Source organism: Hemicordylus capensis, chromosome 5, assembly GCF_027244095.1.
Source record: "Hemicordylus capensis ecotype Gifberg chromosome 5, rHemCap1.1.pri, whole genome shotgun sequence".
NCBI lineage: Eukaryota > Metazoa > Chordata > Lepidosauria > Squamata > Cordylidae > Hemicordylus > Hemicordylus capensis.
In genome coordinates this window covers 175,875,770-175,899,757 of record NC_069661.1, presented here as the reverse complement: position 1 = coordinate 175,899,757, position 23,988 = coordinate 175,875,770, and the positions used below count along the sequence as shown (strand labels likewise).

The 23,988-nt window shown below is 42.4% G+C and overlaps 1 protein-coding gene across 17 annotated transcripts in view; it reads right to left on the bottom strand.

Moving 5' to 3' along the window:
* Positions 1 to 23,988, bottom strand: part of IMMP2L (inner mitochondrial membrane peptidase subunit 2) — a 753,382-nt gene that overhangs the window by 685,645 nt on the left and 43,749 nt on the right. Inside the window, exon 4 of one of the 17 annotated variants that reach the window (XM_053252310.1) lies at positions 1,241 to 1,771. The exons of the other annotated variants lie outside the window; for them this stretch is intronic. Within the exon in view, the coding sequence (XP_053108285.1) occupies positions 1,732 to 1,771 (40 nt within the window). The 3' untranslated portion in view covers positions 1,241 to 1,731. Of the gene's footprint in view, positions 1 to 1,240; positions 1,772 to 23,988 lie in introns of those variants that run through there. 17 annotated transcript variants of the gene reach the window in all.

Here is a 23,988-nt window from a genome sequence, read left to right as displayed (position 1 = left end):
TGAAGGACTTCAGTGATAACACTTTGAAAACTGTAGATTTTTGCTGTTTTTGTATTGGGGCACTGCATTTGTAATTATATACTAAAAGTGGAATACTTCAAAAGAGAAGTTATATACCTTTAAGTGGAAGTACTTTTTAAAAAGCAGGATATAAATCCAATAGCCAATTATTTTTTAAAAAAATTCTTAATGTCTAATAAAAGAACAATGAAGAGACCTAACTAATCAGGAACCACTGCTGCTCAGCACAGTCATGAAGCACCACTCATAGTTTGTTAGTTAAAATATTGTTTCTATCACTCAAAATGGCGAGGGACATTTTGACATTTAAGAAGGGTGAAGGGAGGGGTGGAATGCAGATATTTTCCAATAATGATAATAATAATAATAACGGCAACAATAATAATGACAACAACGACTAATCGTGGCAAGCACATACTCTGAAGCAGCTCAGACATGTAATGGGATGAGAAAATGGGGTATATGAACCAGCCCCTTGATTTAGACTGAAGTGGGAAAGGTTGCTATAGTATTCATGTAAAGCCACATCCTCTCCCAGAAGACTTAACCAATATTGTTTTTAAAAGTCTACTTAGCTAGATTTGAACCAAGCCAATTCGCCCATTTAAGGGTGGATATCTTTCACAGAATGCGGACATCTTTCACAGAAGAGCTATGTTGTGATACAACAGCAATTCTCCGTGCAGTAAGAGATGTACTGAAAAAATGATGCCATATAAAACAGGACTAAAACTAATAGATTTCGTATACCCAGACATTTAGCCTGAAGAAACACTTTGAGCTACTAAGTCAACTAAATTCACACTGCTTGTTTTACAACGTCTACTAGTTTTCATATATGAGTCAGCAGTGGCACAACTACCTCCAGAACAAGACGTAGCACCCCAAGGGCTACAGCAAATTCTGTATTTGGAATATAGTACCCAAAGCAGACAACAAGCACTGCACTGCAATATAAATGGTTGCTGGAAGAAATTTCTAGAACACTACCCCAGGAGGCCTTTTATAAATTGTGAGATGAAGAGTCCCTTCAACTTTAAATTTCCCTTGGTGGTTAACTGTTGCTGTATTAGCAAAACCTGTGAACTGAAAATGCTGCTGAGTTGCTGTGCATATCATTACACCCTCTATTTCCATTCTACTAAAATACATTTTTCACAAACAAAATTCTTTTAAAATCCATTCAAACACATCTGAGAGGTGATTTGAACACCTTTCTACTAAATCATTTAGCAAACATTGAGCACATAGATTTCCCATTAAAAGACAAATGTTAACCTCTTTTAAAGATGCAAGAAAATTGTCCACTAACTCATACTGACTCAAGCTTTTGCTTAAGATGTCCATTATGTTTTTAAAAATTGCAGATCCCAGGTCTCAAATGAATATTTTTGACAACACATTGTAAAGGTAATTATAAAGATTAGCACAATCTGCATAACTTGGAAACAGCAGGCAAAAACTGTTTCCCATTTTGCATCTCTTGCTCCTCAAAAATCCACAAAATAAAAATTCAATACTGGTACAAAAGTTCATGTAATGAGTTTGTATTTTTCATTTAACTTCTAGAGTCTATTACCCAAAGACTCTTGTGAAATGCAGTAGGAGTCAGTCAAGCAGTAGGAACAGTAGAAAATCTTCTGGATCAGCTTTGATGGATAGTTATTAATACAAGAGAACCTTGTTACTCATGGGGGTTCTGTTCCTCGCCTACCACCGTAACGAAACCACAAGTAAAGAGGCATTATTCCTATGGAGAAAGGGGGTTTAGGTTCCAGAATGCACAAAAGAGTTGTAAAGAACCAAAAAAAACCAGCCAAAACACAGCAAAAAACTACTGTAGTGTGCTCCATGCGTTCTCTTTGTGCCCAGCAATGCCCCCCAGACTGTAAAATGCCCCCCAACTGAAATAAATCACTTGAAAATGCTTGTTTTGTTAAGAAAAGAGGCAAACAATTGCAGGAAAAAAGTACTCTACCTTGATCTGTGGGGTCTCGTACCCTTCTCGTGCCTGGCAATGGCCCCCAGTCTGCCAAATGCCCCCTCAAAAAGCAAAAATAGCAAGAAAAAAAAAGTTTTCCTCAAAGAACCGAGCCATAAAGAGGCTCCTGCTGACAAAATGGAGGGAACAAGTGACCTCGGCAATCACTTCCTGCCCTCTGGGAACTACGGATACATGGGTTTTAACCCTTTAGTATCCACTGATACTGAAATCGAGTGTCAATTCGACACCCACGAATACGTGAAGTCGCAGGTATAGAATCGGCGTATAACAAAGTTCTTTTGTAGCAGAATCAAGTACCTCTAAATGCTAACACAATCTGATGATACCATTTTATTTTCCCCAAAAGCTTAAGGCCAAATGAAATCAAATTTCTGAATTCTCAATTTACTTAAATCTACTTGTCATAAATCCCTGCTGAAATATCTAGTAGGTTTGCAGGTCACCATCTTGAATTGTGTTAAACATACTTCGTGGCCATATTGAGCATATGTAAATATGTCTTTGGTACCTCCCAGCTAATATTAGCTCATTTCTGTTTTATAATAGTATAATTTATATTTAGATATACAGATAGACAGTATAATACAACAGCATGGGGTGGTCCACATTTGCCCATATGAACCTGCCACGGCCTTCTGCTCATCATCTCAGGCCCTGCTCATTAACAGAATTCTGGTTGGCAGGGACTGGAGATAGGGCCTTTTTTGGTTGTGGCGCCTCAGTTTTGGAACACCCTCCCCAAAGAGCTTTACCATGCTCCCTCTACCTCCTTTAGTGTTTTTTAAAAAAACCCAATTAAAAACACATCTTTTAATTGAGACTTTTAAATGATTTATCTGCTGAGATGAAACATGTTTTATCTGATTTTTTTTTTAGTTCTGTTTTTAGCTTTTTATTCATAACTTTTAAATTTGTAATTTTAAATGTGTTTTTAGCCTGATCTTTTCACTTCTTTAATTTTATTAATATTTTACTTTACATTGTATCTATTTTATTAATGTTTTGAGCTAGCACAAGCGGTAGGTTACTGGAGAGGTGGGGTATAACTATCTTTTAAATATATATTTCTCTAAGGCATACCCATCGCTAATCCCATGTGTGGCAGCTCTCACAAGGGTTTGCGAGCAGCTGCCTGGATAGCAACGGGGATAGGGGATAAAAAAGTGGCAGCAGCCAGACGGACGGCCAAGGTAATAGCGGCAAATGGTGGCAGGCAGCCAAAGAAAACGGCGGTGGCAGGCAGGATGGAAGAAGATGGGCAGCAGACAGGCTGGCAAGCAGGTGGGGAGCCGGGGAAGAAGTTGGCTGGAAGGCGGGCATGGAGGAAGCCAGACAAGATGGACGGTGGGCAGGGAAGAAGACGGCGAGGGGGCAAAAAAGTGGCAGTGGTGAACTAGAGGCCCAGATGCTCTGCACCTGTCCCAGCTAGTTTTAAATAATCAATAAAATAATAATTTACAGTTTACATTGCCCATGTCAATTTTTCAAAACACCATTAGCCCAGTAATCCTTAAAACAGGCCTATATGCAAGACTAGCAATCTATTATCCCCATGCTACAGTTAAAGAACAGTGGCTCAGAAAATGGCATCATGCTTAAGGACATCTAACAAGTTCATTGCTGAAGTTGAACATTTGATCAGTTCTATGGAACCCTGTCACTGTACTCCTGGTGATTCCACTCATCAGTGGGGAGAAGAGGTGACTAAGCCACAGCTGCTTAAATCACAGAAGCATCTATGACTTGCACAGGCACTAAGAGGTTCCCTTCAAGTTGGGTGCCCACTAAAATTATGCCTATTAGGACACTTTATATGTTTTTTATAAAAGCTACTAATAAAACTCGAGGCCACATTTTGATCTAATGCGTAATAGATGTCAAGTGACCATGATTTTTTAATGCCGAATTGATTGCTTAGTAGGTGTGAAATCATTTTACATTGGCCGAATTACAAAATGTCCTTGTGAAAACACAAGGAGTTCTCAACATGAAAAATATTCCTCTTCAGAGAGTGATAACTTTAACCTCTACAGGTGTGCTTTATCTTTATTGACCCTTAATTCCTTCCAGTAGTTTTGATAAAAGTAACGTGCACTGGAATATGAATTCATAGCTTCTATGTAACATAATGAAAGCAGTCGTTTTATAATTTGGTTCAACTGACTCGGAAACCTAGCAGAGTAATCTCTTTAAGCAATGATTCATGAACTTCTTTTTAACAAAACACTCAGGAGGCCTCCATTAGAAAACAATGGATTCCTCAAACATTTAGTTGGGGTCTCTTCAGTTGGGGTCGGGCAACCACAGGAGAAGCGGCTTTCCCCTCCCTCCCTCCCCGGTGCAGAGCGGGTCTAGCGACTGGCCGCCTGACGGGGCCGAGTAGGAATTTTTTGCTCCCAACGCATTGGCCACTGTTGGGGGTTTTTTCGCCTACTCCGTTCTGTGTCCTGGGTGCGTATTTAGAGTTAGGTCAACCACAATGGCAGGAACAGTGCGGGCGGGGTGGCAATTTGAGGGTTAGAACATCGGTGAGCACCCTTGGATATGTAAAAGGGGTGTTTGGTTAATCGCTCCTTTGTAGCCTGTGCGGCACGGGGAGAATGATTGCCATGAACCCTGCTTCAGGACTTCTCTAACCTTTGGGCTGTGCGGTCCGGGGTGGACGAATGCCTAGAAGTATCCAGACCCTCTCTTACAGAAGGGGGGGTTGGCTTTGAAGGAATTGGGTGGGATGTACCTGCCCATTCCCGAGCCAGGGTGTCTCCCCCCCAGTAGGGTGCTGGGTAGGATTTCAGAGTTCTGACCTGCTTCTATTGGCCCGCACTGTTCTTTAAGGGTGATTAATCACCTGGTGTTCCAGTCTGCCATGCTGTGTGTAATAGTTAACAAAGTTGTGGCCCTTTTCCTCTATACTGAGTCTATGTTTTCTTGAGCTGGGGTCTGGGGATAATGTTTTATTTTTGTTTAAAATGTTTTAAATTGTTAGCTGTTTTATTGTTTTAATTTGTTTTAGCTTTTTACTGTTTTATAAGTTGTTTTAATTGTGAACCGCCCTGAGCCATTTCGGAAGGGCGGTATATAAATCAAATAAATAAATAAATAAATAAATTTACAAAGAACCAAAATTGTTTTGGGCATTTTTTCCTAGCTTAAACAAGTGCTTAAGAGCCCCTGGTGGTGCAGTGGTAAAACTGCCGCCCTGTAACCAGAAGGCTACAAGTTCGATCCTGACCAGGGGCTCAAGCTTGACTCAGCCTTCCATCCTTCCGAGGTCGGTAAAATGAGTACCCAGAATGTTGGGGGGCAATATGCTAAATCATTGTAAACCGCTTAGAGAGCTTCCAGCTATAGAGCAGTATATAAATGTAAGTGCTATTGCTATTGCTAAGCTATATTATGTAATATACTGTTTTAAGGATTATTCTCTTTGCCAAAGAAGTACTTGTATGAGAAAACTACTGAATAGTTTGTTGTACCGGATATTTGTTTGTCTAGTTCATTCTTCCACAAATGGCTTAATAGCTTAAATACTATCACAGTCAGTTGCATCTGACCTCACATCTCTTAGCTTGGTAACAAGCTTCCCTTAGGCCAGCTCACTGATATTATGAGCAATCATAAATATTAAATTGCATGATGTACCATTTAGGAACCCTTCAATGAGTTGTACTTAAGCAGAGCATGAGAATTCTGCTTACACATCAAAAACATTTAAATTGAAAAGGTGCAGCTGAAAGGAAACGAGAGCTCACAAGCAGTGCTGCATATTTTTCAAGGTATGCATTTTGACATATAATTAAGTTTTTTGTATAGCAAAAGGACTGGCCACTTCCACTGAGGTATTAACATAAAACCCACATGAAATAAGAACTGTAATGAATGCAAATGTGGATTTTTACTACAACAAAGTGTTTCCCAGCTTAATTACACACAGCAAACAAAACAAGAGTTTATAATCATTGAATACTGTTATGCATGCATTGGTTTCAGTTATAGCCAAGTGACTTCCACTACAAAAATTGTATACTGTGCAAAATGGCTCTACAACTAGGAGTCTAAAAATTAGACATATTTGAACAAGTGCCAGGAAATATTACATGAATATATTACCTTGAGTGACCCAATTCTGGAATTCACAGCTTGATTTTTTATTTTATTTTTTAAGATCAACTGTTTCTTGGTCATCTCAGTGATACTCAACTTGTGCCCTTGATTTTCTTTAACTAAACAAGAGTTATCACAACTTACAGTCTGAGTGGCGCAGCAGGGAAATGCTTGACTAACAAGCAGAAGGTTGCCGGTCAAATCCTCGCTGGTACTATATCGGGCAGCAGCAATATAGGAATATGCTGAAAGGCATAATCTCTTACTGCGCGGGAGAAGGCAATGGCAAACCCCTCCTGTATTCTACCAAAGAAAATCACAGGGCTCTGTGGGCACCAGGAGTCGAAATCGACTTGACGGCACACTTTACCTTCCCTTTACAGTCTGAACAGACCATGACAGAGAGCAGTGGAGTTCTTTGGGCCGGACTTCAAAAAGCCAAGCACCAGCTCCCGATCTGTTCCGAGAAGGAGCGGGAGGAGGCACCATGCAGCGGCAGCAAACAGCTGCCTCCTACCTGCCTTCCAGCGTGGCTGCTTCCGGCTGTGCTCTGCGCAGACTCACTCACTTGAAACTGAGAGCACATCGACTGAGTGATGTCACGCAGGCGCAGCAAGAACAGACACACATGAGGCAAGCAGCAGCGGAGGCGAGAGGGAGTGCTGGAGGTTTGAAGCTGAGCTGCTGGCTGGAGGCTGCCTGGAGCCTGCATAAAAGTATTGTTTGTGTTGCTGACTGGCGTACAAGAAGGCAGGGGGAAGAAGGTAAAGTAAATGAGACTTGTACAAGTCAGGGAGAGGGGAAGAACATCAAGTAAGAAAAGCTGCCCGAGGGCTGCATAATCGCTGTTGTTCTGCTGTGCTGACTGACCCTCAAGAAGGCAGGGAGAGGAAGGTAAAAGAAACTTATATCTTTAAAAGTAACCATCCGGTCGAGAGAACAAGTGGAATGCAAAGAAAACAAATGAAAAGAAATAGAGATGACACTTTGTGAAAACCCAGCTCCCTTGAGAAGTCCATAATGCTGGGAAAAGTTGAAGGCAAGAGAAGAGGACAACCAGCAGCAAGGTGGATGAACTCGATTACGACAGCAATGAATGCACCACTGAGAGACCTTAAAAGCCAAGTTGAAGACAGATCATCCTGGAGAGCATCTATGTGGTCACTAAGAGTTGGCACCAACCTGACGTCACTTAATCAATCAATCAGTGTTTGTATTATTCTTTCTTCCTTTTATTTTTACTACAGTCCTGTAGTGATGTACTGATGAACTGAAGATATGCTCATTTATTTATTATATGTAGTCATAGGTGATTGCATTACATATAAAAATAGTATAACGTATCAGTACAGAGGCACACAAATCAAAGAAACCCCCTGACATTCAGTCACAAGGGTATTAAAAAAAATTAGCCTGTATGTTTAAGGTTGCCAGAGCAAATAATGCCACACTGAGTAATACTAGCAAATCTGATGGTAGAAAAAGAATATTTTCCTTTTTGGAATTAAAATGATGGGATATACACATGTGGACAAATGTGTTGGTACCCCTCCACGAAAAAAGAACCACCCACAATTGTCTCTGAAATAGCTTGAAACTGACAGACATAATTGGCACCCATCATTGTTTATTCCTCATTTAACAAAAATCAGACTTTGCTGTAGAGTTTTGATGCAACAGAATATTTCAAATAATAACACAATGAAAATGGCATGGACAAAAATGATGGGACCCTTAACCTAATATTTTGTTGCACAACCTTTAGAGGCAATCACTGCAAACAAGCCATTCCTGTAGCTCTCAATAAGACTTCTGCACCTGTCAACCGGTAGTTTGGCCCACACTTCCTGAGCAAACTGCTCCAGCTGTGTCAGGTTGGAAGGGTGCCTTCTCCAGACTGCATGTTTCAGTTCTTTCCATAGATGTTCGATAGGATTCAAATCAGGGCTCATAGAAGGCCACTTCAGAATAGTCCAATGTTTTGTTCTTAGCCATTCTTGGGTGCTCTTAGCTGTGTGTTTTGGGTCATTATCCTGTTGGAGGATCCATGACCTGCGACTGAGACATAGTTTTCTGACACTGGGCAGTACGTTTCACTCCAGAATGACTTGATAGTCTTGAGATTTGATTGTTCCCTGCACAGACTCAAGGCACCCCTTGCCAGACGCAGCAAAGCAGCCCCAAAACATAACCGAGCCTCCTCCAGGTTTCACAGTAGGTATGGTGTTCTTTTCTTTGAAAGCTTCATTTTTTCATCTCTGGACATAGAGCTGATGTGACTTGCCAAAAAGCTCCAGTTTTGTCTCATTCGTTCAAAAGACATTCTCCCAGAAGCATTGGGAGAGGAGAGGAGAGCTGGTCTTGTGGTAGCAAGCATGGCTTGTCCCTTTAAGCTAAGCAGGGTCTGCCTTGGTTGCATATGAAAGGGAGACTAGAAGTGTTTGCACTGTAAGATATTCCCCTTAGGGGATGGAGCCACTCTGAGATGCCTCCCTGGCATCTCCAAGATAGGGCTGAGAGAGATTCCTGCCTGCAACCTTGGAGAAGCCACTGCCAGTCTGTGTAGACAATACTGAGCGAGATGGACCTATGGTCTGACTCAGTATATAGCAGCTTCCAATGTTCCATTGTGGCATGTCAACATACATTTTAGCAAATTCCAGTCTTGCTTTTTAATGACAAAAAAAAAACAGGTAAGGCTTTTTGTTTTACCTGTACATATATAGGGCCAATAAAGCAGGTAATGGGGCAAAGTGTCAATCTTGGAAATGCAGTTCAGTATAAGTAAGTAGGTTTTATTTCTATTAGTCCATTATTTCCATGATACCATAGCAAAACGAGTGTAAAGTAATGCATGTTGGGGCAAAATATTCCAACCAGAGCTTCAATGACTATCGAGGAATGTGATCTTAGGGTTGTGCTGGACAGCAAAATGAAAACAATGACCTGTGTGTGTCAAGGCAAACCATGCTAGGAAGCACTAGGAAAGGGTCTGAAAATAAAACTGCCAACACTGTCATACCTTTATACAAATCTGTGGTGTGACCACACTTGGATTATTTCGTATAGTTCTGGTCTCTGTATTTCTAAAATAATATTGTAGGGTTAGAAAAGGTACATTAAAATGAATTATCCATGGCCTCGAGCATAGTCCCTATAAGGAAGGTCTAACACATTTGGGGCTTTTCAGTTCATAAAAGCAGTGACTGTGGGGGCAACATGGCAATATTTATAAACTTAAACAGGGTGTAGACCAGGACTGCACAACTTCAGCTCTCTAGCTGTTGTTGGACCAAAACCCCCATTATTCCCAGCCTCAGGCCAGTAATCGGATGGTAGCTATAGTCCAATGCCTGGAGGGTTGCAGTTGTGCCATCGTAGTCTAGAGAAAGTGGGCAGAGCAGCACTATGCAACTTAGGCCCTCCGCTGTTTTTGGACTACAACTCCCTTCATCCCCAGCCATAGTGGCCAGGGTCTGTGGGAGCTGTAGTCCAGCATCTGCAGGTGGTCCATAGTTGTACAGCCCTGGGAGAGAGATAAGTTTCCCCCCCTCCCCAATATGAGGCAGGAGTTTCAGAGCATACAAAAGGAAGCACTTTTTCACACAACATGTAATTAGTTTATGGAATGTGTATATCCCATCATTTTAATTCCAAAAAGGAAAATATTCTTTTTCTACCATCAGATTTGCTAGTATTACTCAGTGTGGCATTATTTGCTCTGGCAACCTTAAACATACAGGCCATTTTTTTTAATACCCTTGTGACTGAATGTCAGGGGGTTTCTTTGATTTGTGTGCCTCTGTACTGATACACTATACTATTTTTATATGTAATGCAATCACCTATGACTACATATAATAAATAAATGAGCATATCTTCAATTCATCAGTAAGACCTAGAACTTCACTTTTTGTATCTCTCTGACACAGTTCATCAGACTTCCTTTCTGGAAAAAGTCAGTTCAGGCACATGTAACTGCCCTGCATTGTCTGCAATAAAAGCAGAAGACTTTCACTTCCAGCCTCTTTTTTACTTAGTCCCCTTGATGATTGAGAAGTTTCCTCTTGTGAAGTTACATGCTGGAAGTTGTTAGAAGTTTGGGCTGGTAAATTTTGGAGTTGGTGGAACTATCATTTGTATAGTATCTGCATGTTTTATTATTTGTATGCCTAGAATGCACCACTTCAGAAAATCTTTCCTTTCAGCCTATGCATGTGTTTGGTCAAGCCAGGCTCCACACAGTAAACTTTACTCCAGATATTATATTTAAGAAATTATTAGATGCATTAGCCTGACCTTGGGCTTTGCAAACTGAAAACTGATTCTGAACATATGCAAAGTGGATTTCCATCACTTCTGAATAACCAAGCCACATGCTTCCCACCCCAAGTATCAAATCTACCAAAACATATAGCATGATTTCCCAATACTGTTGTTCAAAGTAGAATAATCACTTGTTTTTACCATTCTTTAACTACTACCACTATCTGAATACTGCTTTTCAAGACAAAAGCAGTTGACATAGAAACAGAATAATAATTTTAAAAATTCCTTTCCCCAAAGGGCTCACAATCTAAAAGGAAACAAGGCAGAAGCCAGCAACGGCCACTGGAAAGGTGCTGTATTGCGGTTGAACAGGACCAGTTGCTCTCCCCCAGCCAAATATAAAGGGAATAATCACTTTGACAGGTGCCTACATCCCCCAGGCATTCCCACATTTTACTAACCTGCCTGTGTGTGCTTCCCACTTCTCCTATATCACTCCCTGCCCTCATTACCAATGCTATTGGAAGACACCCAGCACACTTGGCAGCTGTGCCCACTCTACACCAGCTGTATATGTGCAAAACCACCACACCTCCAGGAACACATGCATCATTGGGGGTACCAGTTCAAGACTTTAATCCAGAGCCTCCTGCAACCTGGTATCACTGCTGGCAATAGCCGTAGTTTTTAATCTCCCCCTGGAGTCTTAAAGAGCAACAGCATCACATGGGCAGGGACAGCATCACATTTGACAATAAAATATTTGGTTAATGCACTGATTGTTATGCAAGATTCTAATTGCACATTTTGGTTTTTGTTGTTGTTGTAGGGAAGGGGGTGCATCCCCAGTCACAGAGGAGCCTCTTCTACTGCTTATACAGTATAATGTCAAATCTAACCTCAAAATGTTTTTCACAAATTGGTCCCTTCCATCTTTTCTAAAATATCTGTTCTTCAAGAGAAAAACATTCTGTCAAGAAAATGAAGGGTCTGTAAGCGCTGAAATAGTACTTGGATGCTGATAGAAAAGGGAATTTTCTTTTTAAAAAGACAACTAGAAACTGATTTTTCAGGCTGGCAACTGGAAAAGAATTAAAGTACTAAGTAGAGGAAAAAATAATAGAATTTAGCAAGGAAGAGTGAGGAAAAAGGATTTGTTTCTTGTCTCTCAGCACTCAGGACACTATTTGACTAGTGTTTATCACCTGAAGATACTTGCCCTTGTGAAGAGAAAGGACTGCCTCAGCTCATAGCTTACTCTAATTATGGACCATTCTTACTCACTAGCTTGCATCACCTGAGAATCCTTGCCTAACAATCATTCTATTCACATGTTATGTTCAATGCACATAACAGTACACTTCTGATTTGTGCCTTGCATTTGAGGTGGTGTGTACTCAGGTTCATTTTTTTAAAGTAAACACATATACACTCATTCACACGAACACACATGTACAGATGCACAGTCCCCTGAATACTGTATATCTGAATAGGGCTAATGTGGGTTGTTTTTCCTAATAGCTTATTTTTTTTAAGGCAGCAGGTACTCCCTAGTGGTGACACACTCAACACAAAACTCTCTCAACCTCTTGAAAGAAGAGTACGAAGCAAATTTCCACAGAGTTGGGGGCGGGGGAGGTTGTGAACTGGAGATTTCACAGTACGTTTTTAATGCTGTTTTGCTGCTGGTATGAAAAATGTGCCATTTTAACCTGTGATGATGTTATTTTTATACTGGCCACTTCTTATTGTTTTTAATTACTATTTACTGCTTTATATTTAGCAGCCCTGAGGGCTATGTGGAGCCCTGTTTTGGTGGGATACAAAACACAAAAGGAATTATCAGTTAAGAAACAACTACAAATAGCAAAACCAAAAACCCACTGACGATTAAGTTGTGGCATAAGGCAAAACAAAACGTCATCAAAACGTGTTTCTGCCCCCAAAGCACTGTAACCTTATCTACTCTGTAGCATAGAACAGTCTTTAAAAATCAGTACTTTTTAAAAGCTGAAAGGACAACTCCTCATTTCTCCTAGTGAAATACAGATAATGAACAATACAGTGGTTGACATCCTGACTAACAATGTACTTGCAGAAGGACATTGCACTTGCTCAATGTCTTTGTGCAGGCGAGTCCTGCTATGTCAGAAGCTCGGGTTCCAGACTAGTGTTGTGCTGGTATAATACTGCATTATAAGTAATACTGTCCTTACTTGTACATAAGGACATAGTAAAAGGATGTTGCACAAATGCAGTACATGATAGCCTTTGCCCTAGTAGTAGATGTTCACAAGTTGCACACATCATTGCCCAAGTATTCCTTACTCAGAAGCATTCATTGCTCAAGACTCTTTCGCATCATTTCTCAAGATGATCAGTTCAATAACACTTGTAGTAGTACCTTGCATATATCCTGAAGGTCTTCCCCTAGAAGTTGCACAACATCACAGAGCTCCACAACTTCTTTGCACAAGCACAATTTGTTCTTTGACATGTTCTCTGTCTTTTACATCAAATAGGCTATGTGCCTGCGCAGAGACTTCATCGGAACCTAACAAGTTCAATTCTCCTGCTTTGGGCAGGAACCCCACCCCCAGCCGCTATATGCGGCTGCTCCACTCCTCATCCCCTCAGTCTTTCGCCATCCGCACTTCCCTCAGCATCGTGGAATCTGCATCTCAGCAACAAGTAGGATTACTTTATATCCCTTTGCTGGTTTTTTCTCCTTTCTTCTTTAGTTCTTCTTTATTCATTATTTTCACGTAGTTGCGTTTTTGTTCTTGGCATTTTGGTTTTTTATTGTGTGTTTTGTTCCTTTCTTGGAGCTCTGATCCCAGCTGGAACGGAGCATGGTGGCCAGCCGGCCTACGGCGTTTATGCCAGGCACAACGAACTTCAAAAAGTGTGTTTGTTGCAGATCTAGGATCCCTTCCCCCAATACCCATACTGAGTGTCTTCTTTGCCTGGGGGAATCCCACATTGTCGAGACCTGCCTTCACTGCCAGAGATTTAGAAAGCAGGCTCCCAAAAATAGGGCTTCTCGCCTGTACACAGCCCTGTGGGACTTGGCTGTCCGATCTTCGGAAGCCTTAACATTGAAGCGATCCGTAAAAATGGCTTCTTCGGTACAATCGGAGTATTTGGAATCTGCTCCTGTCAAAGTCGAAAACCCGGTCTCGGTACCAGTTGGGGCTTCCTTGGTCATCAATCCTTCGATGGTCTCAAGTGCCTCGGTGCATTCTGAGGGCTTGCCGCAGCGCTCTCTGCCCACAGTGCCAGACCCTATCCCAACCTCTTCGAAGCCGAAGAAAAAGAAGAATCATCCCAAGTAGTCTCATAGTTTACCAGCCGGTCAACACCTCCCTCCTATTCTGATGAAGAAGAGGTCTACGGTTCCCTCTTTGGATGCCCTGAAGGTCAAGAAGCCCAAGCTGTATTCTGGTCTGGACCATGCATCTCTGGATCGCCCAGAGGGGGCGTCGGCCCTGCCGATCCCAAAGGCATCCATTTCCGTTCAGCCCAGCTTGCAGCCTGATTGTGGCTGCACAAGTAGAGAGCTGTCAGTGGCGACAGATGAGCTCGGTGTATTCTCTGGACAAGCCCACTGAAGATGCATCGTGGCTGCCTCAGTGTTGTTGTTCTCCTTGATATTGACAGGAACGTTTTACTCCTCATTATCAGAGCTCCCGTTGGGACTTGGAAGATCACTCCTCAGATTATAGATGAGACTGGGACTGGATTAGTGTGATGCGGCTAAGGTGTTCCTTCGAGAAGCTATACACGTGGTGAAACAAGAGCTCTATTCAGCCATACACTCGATGGAGTGCACGGCCAAAATAATGGCCACATCTCTGGCTCTCGGGTAATATGCCTGTCTGTGCTCCTTTGGACTGCCCTACGAGGCCCGTGCTAGGGTTGAAGACATTCCCTTTGAGGGTTTTAGCTTCTTGGCAGAACAGACTAATGATATGCTTCAAAAGGACCAGATGCTGTGGAGCACAGCAATGTCCTATTCAACACCCAAGCCACAAATGTCTTCCAGGTGCCTGCGTGGTCTCCTTAACAACAGAAGACCCCCTCTCAGCAGCGATCTTCATCTGAACGTTAATTTCATGACAACAAGTTCCAGTCTAGATACAAATCAGGCCTTCAGCCTAGCAAGCCGGCCTTTCGAAAACAGCACCCGGACACTTTCCCAAAGAAACAATGACTCAGGGAGCTTTTGGGCTCATCTGGTCCAATTTTTTGCAAATTGGGACAAGGTGACCACGGACCAGTGGGTCTTCACGATCATACATTTGGGCTACACCCTCGGGTTCTGTGGGATGCCACCGGTGTCGTAACCACTCTGTATACTCCAGAGTTAGACCTAAAGGTTTCCGCTCTGGTGTCCAAAGATGCGATAGATAATGTCACCAAACTGGAGAGTCCCAGTTTCTATTCCCGGTACTTCATCGTACTCAAACCAGACTGGGGTTGGCATCCTATACTGGACCTCAGGGCCCTGAACCAGCACTTGGTATAAAGGCATTTCCGGATGCTGTCGATACCAAACATACTGATCATCCTATAAAAAAGACATGTGGATGGTCTCCCTAGACTTGAAGGATGTATATTATCATGTGTCAATACGCCCTCAGCATCAGCTTCCAGATGGGGGGAACCACCTATCAATTAAAAGCCCTGCCGTTTGGGCTCAAAATGGTGCCCAGGGTTTTTACAAGATGTCTGGCCACAGTGGTGGCTTTCCTGCAAGAACAAAGTCTACAAGTCCTGCCATACTTAAATGCAACAATAAATACTTGAGCGATTGGCTCATCCTGGCAAACACCAGGCAGGCAGTTCTGAACACCCTCGAGATGGGCATAGATACCCTAAAGGGTTTGGGTTTCCAGATCTATTTCAAAAAATCTCAGCTGCAATCGATCCACAGAATTCAATTCATAGGGTTGATCTTCGATACGGCTTTGGAGAAGGTCTTCCTTCCGGAAGCCCACATATGTACCCTATTGAGGCTGGCCGCCGCTTTTCTAGCAAGGGGCCCGCAGACTATGCACTCAGTGCAGCACCTTTTGGGACATATGGCTGCCACCAAGTACGTGCTCCCTTGGGGCACCTTCAGATGCAAATCATCCAGTGGTGGGTCTTGGAAGTTTTCGACCCCCTTCGGGATCCGGCCCGTTTGGAGCACACGCCCCCTCAGTGGGTGCAGAAGACTGAGGACTGGTAGGCTGAGATCCCCCATCTGAACGTCAGCGCCCATTTCAGGACTCCTCGGTCTCAATAGATAATTATGACCGATGCGTAGGAGCTCGGTTGGGGAGCGCATTTGGACAGGTTTCGCCTGAGTGGACATTGGTCCCTCAGGGAAAGGACTCGGCTCATCAACTATTTAGAGTTATTGGCAATATTCAATGCACTCAAGGGATTCTTGCCTGTAATTGCGGGTTACTCAGTGATGGTCCAAACGGACAATACGTTGGCGAAAGCCTACATCAATTGACAGGGTGGAACATCTTTGAGGATCCTTCTGTTCCTGTCGTTGGACCTTTGGCTCTGGTGCATGGCACATGCGATGTCGTCTCAGGCGGTTTACATCCAGGGTTCCCTGAATGTCCAGGTGGACACATTGAGTCGGATAACGTCGGTCTCCCATGAATGGGACTTGGACCTCAATGTTCTCAAGAATATATTTGCGAAGTGGGGTGTTCCAGGCCTGGACCTATTTGCTTCCTAGGACTGCACTGGGCCAAAGTAGGAACCTACTAGCTGAGCTGATGGGGGGGGGGGGGCTGCCAGATTTCTCACACACAGGGACTTAACTTTAGTAGAAGCATTCTTCCACTGCAAAAGCCTTTATATCACTGTTACTTTAGCCAGATAGGATTGAAACTGCCTCACATTTCACTCTATGCCCAAAATGTCTTAGCTGCTTGTGTTGTGTACTTAATAGAATATATATTGATTTCCCAATGTCCTGCTCTATATTTTTGACATGAATATCAGGGGAACTGATCTGTTGCTCTTATCTGTCTGCTCACCATATCTAATCATTTAAGTTTTCAATAAAGCTTTTAAATTATAGTCTGTATAGAACTCCTCTTATCTCCTTTTCTTCCTCCAAGCGCACGTGATCTCACAGGTAAAGAATCTGAGGCAGCCTGATTGGATGCAGTTTGTTAGTGACAGCAAGGCTGTTCACAGCACATAACACTTTTTTTCTTCCCTCCTCCTTGAGTGCTAGCTGGTTATGCACCCATTGGTGTAAAAGAGAGAGACCATGTCGAAGAACCACAGGTTGCTTACCTGTAATTTTGCTTCTTCTAGTGGTCATCTGTACTTCTACATGCCCTCCTGTTCTCCCCGTGGGGTCTCCTGAAGGCGGATTCCGTGACTGAGGGGATGAGGAGTGGCACAGCCGCATATAGCGGCTGGGGGCAGGGTTCCCGTCCAAAGCAGAAGAATTGAGCTTGTTAGGTTCCAACGAGGTCTCTGCGCAGGCACATAGCCCATTAGTGTAAAAGTACAGATGATCACTAGAAGAACCAAAGTTAAAGGTAAGCAACCTGTTGTTACACAAGCTCACTGTTAAGATGTCAGCCGATATATTTATGCTGAGTGAAATACATTGTAATTAATATTTAAAGGAGTAAAATGATATACTTTCACACAAAGATCATATTTAACAGATTTCTTAATCTTAATTGTGCAGTACAGTGGTGAATTATTCATAGGAACAGTTTGCATGATCTCTGGCCAACATACAGACTAATGTTTAGCATGCAATGGGGGGGGAAGGACCCAACTGGAAATTGGAAATGTTACCAATTTCCCCCTTCCATCTGCAGCCTTCTGTGCTTCCCAGAAATACGTCTCTGGGGGTCCTGCAACAGCCAAGGATATATTTTTTGTTGGAAGGAAAGGACTTTGCGCTGTCTCTTTGCCTCAGACAGTGGAGGACAGACTAGTAAGTCAGAGGGCTAGAAGGTCAAAGACATTTGGTCATCACTTCCTGCTGCTCTGATGCTATCCCTTTGAAATGTAGATTGCTAATCTTAGGGGATTCAACTTCCTTCCTCCTTCTCTCTCTTCCTACCTGGCTGTTGACCTTGCAACATGGCAAGTCTCTTGCCCTGCACCATATGTGCAGAGAAGATGGTGAATCCATCTGCATCCATTTAGATAGATAGATTAGAGATCCTAAATCCTCACTTTCCTATCTAGAATGGAGTTTCTTAATAAATACCTTTTATATTGATTTGAAACAAGCAATTGGCTCCAAGTTACTTTACTCTTAGCACACATGCATGCATAACTAAATCCGCTGTGTTTGTGCCTCTGTGCACTCTGCTATATTGAAAAAGGGATTCTCTCACCACAGAGAATTTCCAACAGGTTATGGGCTCCAGCAAGTTATGGGAGCAGTATTTTGAGCTGCGTGTGCTGCAACTAGATAGTTAGGTTTGTTCCAGGAGATCCATTGAGATCTAGCGTGGACACTTTGAATTGCTAATCTACAGCAACTGCCTTTTGGAGCCGGTGAGCATGGCTGCATACCTGGAGGGAAAACTCAGGCTTACCATCCTGGAAGCGGATAATTACTTGGAATGGAAGACTCGACTGAAGATTGCACTGAAAGCAGAGGGACTCCACCAAGTTACTGAGGAAGACCCCCCGCCAGATGGAACCTCGGACGCTGAGAAAAAGGAGAAGGAACTCTGGCTAATTAAGGACCGAAAATCACAAGCGATGATTACAGCTTCCGTGAGTAAAACTTTCCTTTATGCTATTTGTGATCTTGGAACCTCAAAGGAGATGCTAAACAAGCTAGATTCTATGCATATGAGGAAAGGATGGGCATACACGTTTAATTTACGCCGAAAATTGCAAGATCTCCAATATAAAGATGGGGACTGTTTCTCTACTTTTATTGGGACTTTGGAAGATTTCTTTTTTCAATTTAGACAAGCAGGAGAGGAATTTACAGAGAGTCAAAAGCTGGAGACTCTGTTCTTGAGCTTGCCTGCTTCCTATAGCACTATAATTGGGCAATTGGAAACCCACACCAATCTAAACTTTGAAAAGGCTGTAGAAACATTGTCTTCGGAGGCTAACCGAAGAAACCTTTTAAACTCACGCTATGAAAGTGAACTGGCTAGCAACTTTGCTCTTAAAGCAACAATTGATCATTCCAGACGTAACCCGAGATGGGGAGGGAATGCTGGAGGAAATGCTACAAGAGGGAACCGCATGGGCACCTCACATTTGCATACAAAGAGAGCCGATTACACCAGAGAAACTCAGCCCAGAGAGAGAGGTCACATGACCGCCAGTGCTGAAATGAGGTCAGCTGGAAACAAAGCCTTCAGGTGTTTCCTGTGTAACGAATTTGGCCACCGGGTGGCGCATTGTCCCAAGAATCAGACCAGGAGGTCTGGGAATATCAGTCAAACAAAGGAGAATGAAAATAGAGATTCCAAGTATACAGACAGACATTTCAACAAGAACTATAGTGTTAATTTAATGAAAAATAATGAAAAGCTGATTTTAGATTCTGGGTCATCTGTCCATATTTCTAAAAATCTAAGTTTCTATACTGAACTGTTTGATATTCCTGAAGAGACTGTTTATTTGGGCAATAATACTACAATTAAAGCAAAGAAAAAGGGCGAAGGAATTTTATATTGCAAATTGCTGGATGGATCTGTTAAACCATTTTTTCTGAGAGATGTTTTGTATATCCCTGAATTCTCAAGCTCCTTGATTTCAATATCCAAGCTAGAGCAACAAGGCTGTGAATTGTATATTAAAAATGGACAATGTGTTGTTACCCAGAATGGAAAAGTTTGCCTTGTGGGCTCGGAATTTCAAGGTCTTTATCATGTGGAAGAGCAATTTACAGACAGAGAAAGACCAGCCCAGTCCAGACCTGAGGCATACCAGCCTAATGTAGTGAACCTAGCCAAGTTGTGTCAGCATGGAAACTGCTTACAATTATGGCACAGAAGACTAGGACACAGAAGTTTTGAATCAATTCAAAACATGAAGGAACAGGGATTAGCTAATGGCATTGATTTTGTACCATGTGACACTGTAACTAACTGTGTTTCTTGTCTCGAGTTCAAAGCAGTAAACAAGCCATTCCCAAAGCAGAGTGAAAGGAAGACGAAAGGACCCTTGGATCTGATCCACAGTGACATATCTGGACCACTACCAGCAACCATAGGTAATCATAAATATTTTCTAACTATAACAGATGATTTCTCAAGATACACGTGTGTTTATTTACTGAAGGAAAAATCAGAGATGCTGGAGAAATTAAAACAATATGTGGCGATGGCAAGCAACAAATTTGGCTGGAAGCCAAAGATCCTGCGCACAGACAATGGAGGAGAATACATGTCCAATGCTACACAGCAGTTCTTGAGAGAACATGGAATTGTGCATCAAACTACGGTGCCTTACTGCCCACCCCAAAATGGAATCGCAGAAAGAATGAACAGAACTCTACTGGACATGGTAAGATGCATGCTTGCTGACGCACACCTCCCACAGAAATTCTGGGGAGAAGGCATCATGACTGCTACATACATACACAACAGAATGAACACAAAACCTATTGAAACAACACCTTATGAACTTTGGCATGGTCATAAGCCGTCCCTGACGCACCTGCGTGTCTTTGGAAGCACGGCTTACTCATACATCCCAAAGGAAAAAAGGACTAAGTTAGGGCCTAGGGCCACAAAAGGGATTTTTGTAGGCTACGCAGCACAATCCAAAGCCTACAGAATTCTGGATCCTGACACCAACAGGATAACCATAAGCAGAGCAGTGTGTTTTGAAGAGGATGAAAGAGCTACACCTTCAGAGGGGGCCTACACTGAAGCAAGCAACCAGACCAAGCACCCTGATGACTGGATTATGCTTCCTGATCTCAGAGGAACTGAGGAGGAGGAGGAGACAGCAGATCCAGATCCAACCACACTTGACACAGAGACCCCCAGCGATCCAGCAGACGCACCTGAGGTGATAGAAGAGACCACAGAGGGTGAGGTGAGGCGATCAACGCGCTCAAACAGAGGTGTTCCAGCTCCGAGGCTGTCCTACCTCGCAAGAACAGCGGAACAACCAGAACCTTCATCATGGGAGGAAATATCCCAGCTACCACAACCAGAAGCCCAGAAGTGGAAACAGGCTGCAATTGAAGAGCTTGAGGCTCTACAGAAAAACAAAACCTGGACTCTTACTAAGTTACCACAAGGAAGAAAAGTTATTGGCTGCAAATGGGTTTTCAAACTCAAACATGATGCTGATGGTGAGATTCAGCGCTACAAAGCCAGATTAGTAGCAAAAGGATATTCACAAAAATATGGAGAAGATTATGATGAAACCTTTGCACCAGTGGTTAAACATACCACAGTAAGGACTCTGTTAAGTATTGCTGCTAGCAAAGGAATGCATGTTGAGCACCTAGACGTGAAAACTGCATTCTTGCATGGTGAACTAGAAGAGGACATTTACATGCAACAACCACCAGGTTTCTTACAGGAAGGCAAAGAGGACTATGTATGCAAACTGCAAAAGAGCATTTATGGTTTAAAACAAGCTGCCAGAGCATGGAATATAAAACTGAATGATATGCTGCTTCAAGCAAACTTCAAAAGAAGTGAAGCTGATCCCTGCCTGTACACGAGATGCAGAGATGGGAAATGGACTTACATTTTGGCGTATGTTGATGATTTGATTTTTGCCTATGAAAATCCAGATGACAGCAAGGAAATAATGGATCATCTGAACAAAGAAGTGGAAGTCAAGCAACTTGGCAACATTGCACACTACTTGGGCATTCAAGTACAAAGAGAGAAAGATGGAAGTTTCCTGATCAACCAAGAACAGAAAATTAAAGACTTGATAAACTTGCTCAGACTGGAAAATGCAAATCCTACACCAACTCCAATGGAAGTGAACTACATAAAGCAAGAAGATCAAACTGAGCCACTATCTGACAACCATAGATATCGTGAAGCATTGGGTAAGCTTTTATACATTAGTACACTCACTAGGCCAGATATTAGTACAGCAGTTGGTTTACTTTGTAGAAAGACTGCATCACCAACAGTCAAGGACTGGAATGCAATGAAAAGACTTGTTAGGTACCTAAAGGGTACTGCACACTTTAAGCTCAAGCTGCCAGCTAATAGTGAACCAAAACTAGAAGCATACGTAGATGCAGACTGGGGTGGAGATATAACAGACAGGAAATCCACCAGTGGTCACATAATTTTCTATGGAGATGGAGCGATAAGCTGGTCAAGCAGAAAACAAGACATAGTAGCATCATCAACCACTGAAGCGGAATATGTATCAGCTGCACAGGGCTGTCACGAGATACAATGGCTGTGTCAACTACTGAAGGACCTAGGTACAGATGTACCACAGCCCATACCAGTGTATGAAGACAACCAAAGCTGCATTCAACTCTCCAAACAAGAAGATGTAAAGAGGAGTACCAGACATATTGATGTGAAGTACCATGTAGTGAGAAGTCTGCAGAAAGATGGACTAATCAAGTTGCTCTACTGCCCGACAAATGAAATGCTCGCAGACTTACTCACTAAGCCACTACCAAGACCCTGCTTTGAAAAGCTGAGAGAGAAAATGAATATTGTGAACTGAGTCACGAGACAACGAGAGGGGGTGTTGGAAGGAAAGGACTTTGCGCTGTCTCTTTGCCTCAGACAGTGGAGGACAGACTAGTAAGTCAGAGGGCTAGAAGGTCAAAGACATTTGGTCATCACTTCCTGCTGCTCTGATGCTATCCCTTTGAAATGTAGATTGCTAATCTTAGGGGATTCAACTTCCTTCCTCCTTCTCTCTCTTCCTACCTGGCTGTTGACCTTGCAACATGGCAAGTCTCTTGCCCTGCACCATATGTGCAGAGAAGATGGTGAATCCATCTGCATCCATTTAGATAGATAGATTAGAGATCCTAAATCCTCACTTTCCTATCTAGAATGGAATTCCTTAATAAATACCTTTTATATTGATTTGAAACAAGCAATTGGCTCCAAGTTACTTTACTCTTAGCACACATGCATGCATAACTAAATCCGCTGTGTTTGTGCCTCTGTGCACTCTGCTATATTGAAAAAGGGATTCTCTCACCACAGAGAATTTCCAACATTTTTGAGAGGCACTCACAGAGGACTGCAGAAGGAAGAGGAGGGATTGCCAAAATTATTCCTCTCCTGTTGCGCATGCACTACACACAATGTTCAGTTAACACAATGTTATTCAGTATGCTCATTAGTCTGGATTTCAGCAGCCACCATTCTTTATTACTTCATACAGCACTTCAGGGGGAGGGGGAACACTACTACATATCTGACCACGTAGAGAGACTGTGACATATATTACCATCTCACTTTAAGCTATCCTCCTTTTATGCCTTAGCTCTCCATGTAAGAGCGAATGTTGCTTTTAAACAAATGTTTGATTAAAATGTGGATGGCTCCTAGAGGAGTCATGCAGCTTAGTGTTCTTCAGAACTTGCAGTGTTCTACAATGTACATTTTCAAAGTCAAATTCTTCAAACAATATATTGTAGAACATACTATTTGTATCATGTGTGTGTTGCTTAGAAGAAACCCATAACATTAGGGGCATTTAGAAACAGTATCTCTGCTGTTACAAGAGCTACAACAGCTATAATGAGAGAAGTATGGCCTTTGTTGTAGAGGAATATATATATATATACACACACACACACACACACACACACACACTGTATTGCCAACAAGCAAAGGATAATGGCATCCTGTGTGCCCAGAAGGCCCGCTGCATTGTTTGTGTCTGCTTATGTTCCCCTTTATGCTCAACACAGACTATTTTTAACTTGGTGTCGGATGTGACCTTACAGCTGAGATACTGTGGAAACATATTTAAATGCATGATCATGTACTCAGTGCTCTTCAGTGCGGGAAGATATTGACAAGTAAAGGCTTCCTAAACAAACAAAAAACCCCACCCCAAAATGTGTATTTTATATTTCCCATGTTCAAAGGTTCAGCTGCTAAACATTAAACCATTAAAAATGAACAATTCCATTTCAAATTAGAGATGGGAGAACCCTTCAAAGTTTGCTCCAGATTAACAAAATTATCCCATTTCTTCACCCCAACACTGGAAATAAATTGGATCATATTCCAAGTCAACTCAAGGATCCCCCTCCCCCAACTCTCATCAGCACCCCCACTTACTTACTGGTCTTTGTGGCACTGATAGGAAATGCAGTGATGGCAATGTCATCAGTGTCAGCCTTTCTTGTCTTCCACTTGGCACCCTGACATACACCAAAATGTGTGCCAGGAAAGAACCAGTAGTGCCATGGCATGTGAGGGCCAAAAAGATATTTTTCTTTTCCCTCCACAATATTCCCCTGATTAGCTTGTCCACAATGCTTCAGGAAAAAACTAACTTAGTCTTGCTATTTCCCACTGTCAGAAAGAACTACAGGAATGGAAGTCTTTACACATACTGCAATTATAGGAGTAATTATGGTGGGATGGCAATCATGATGGTTT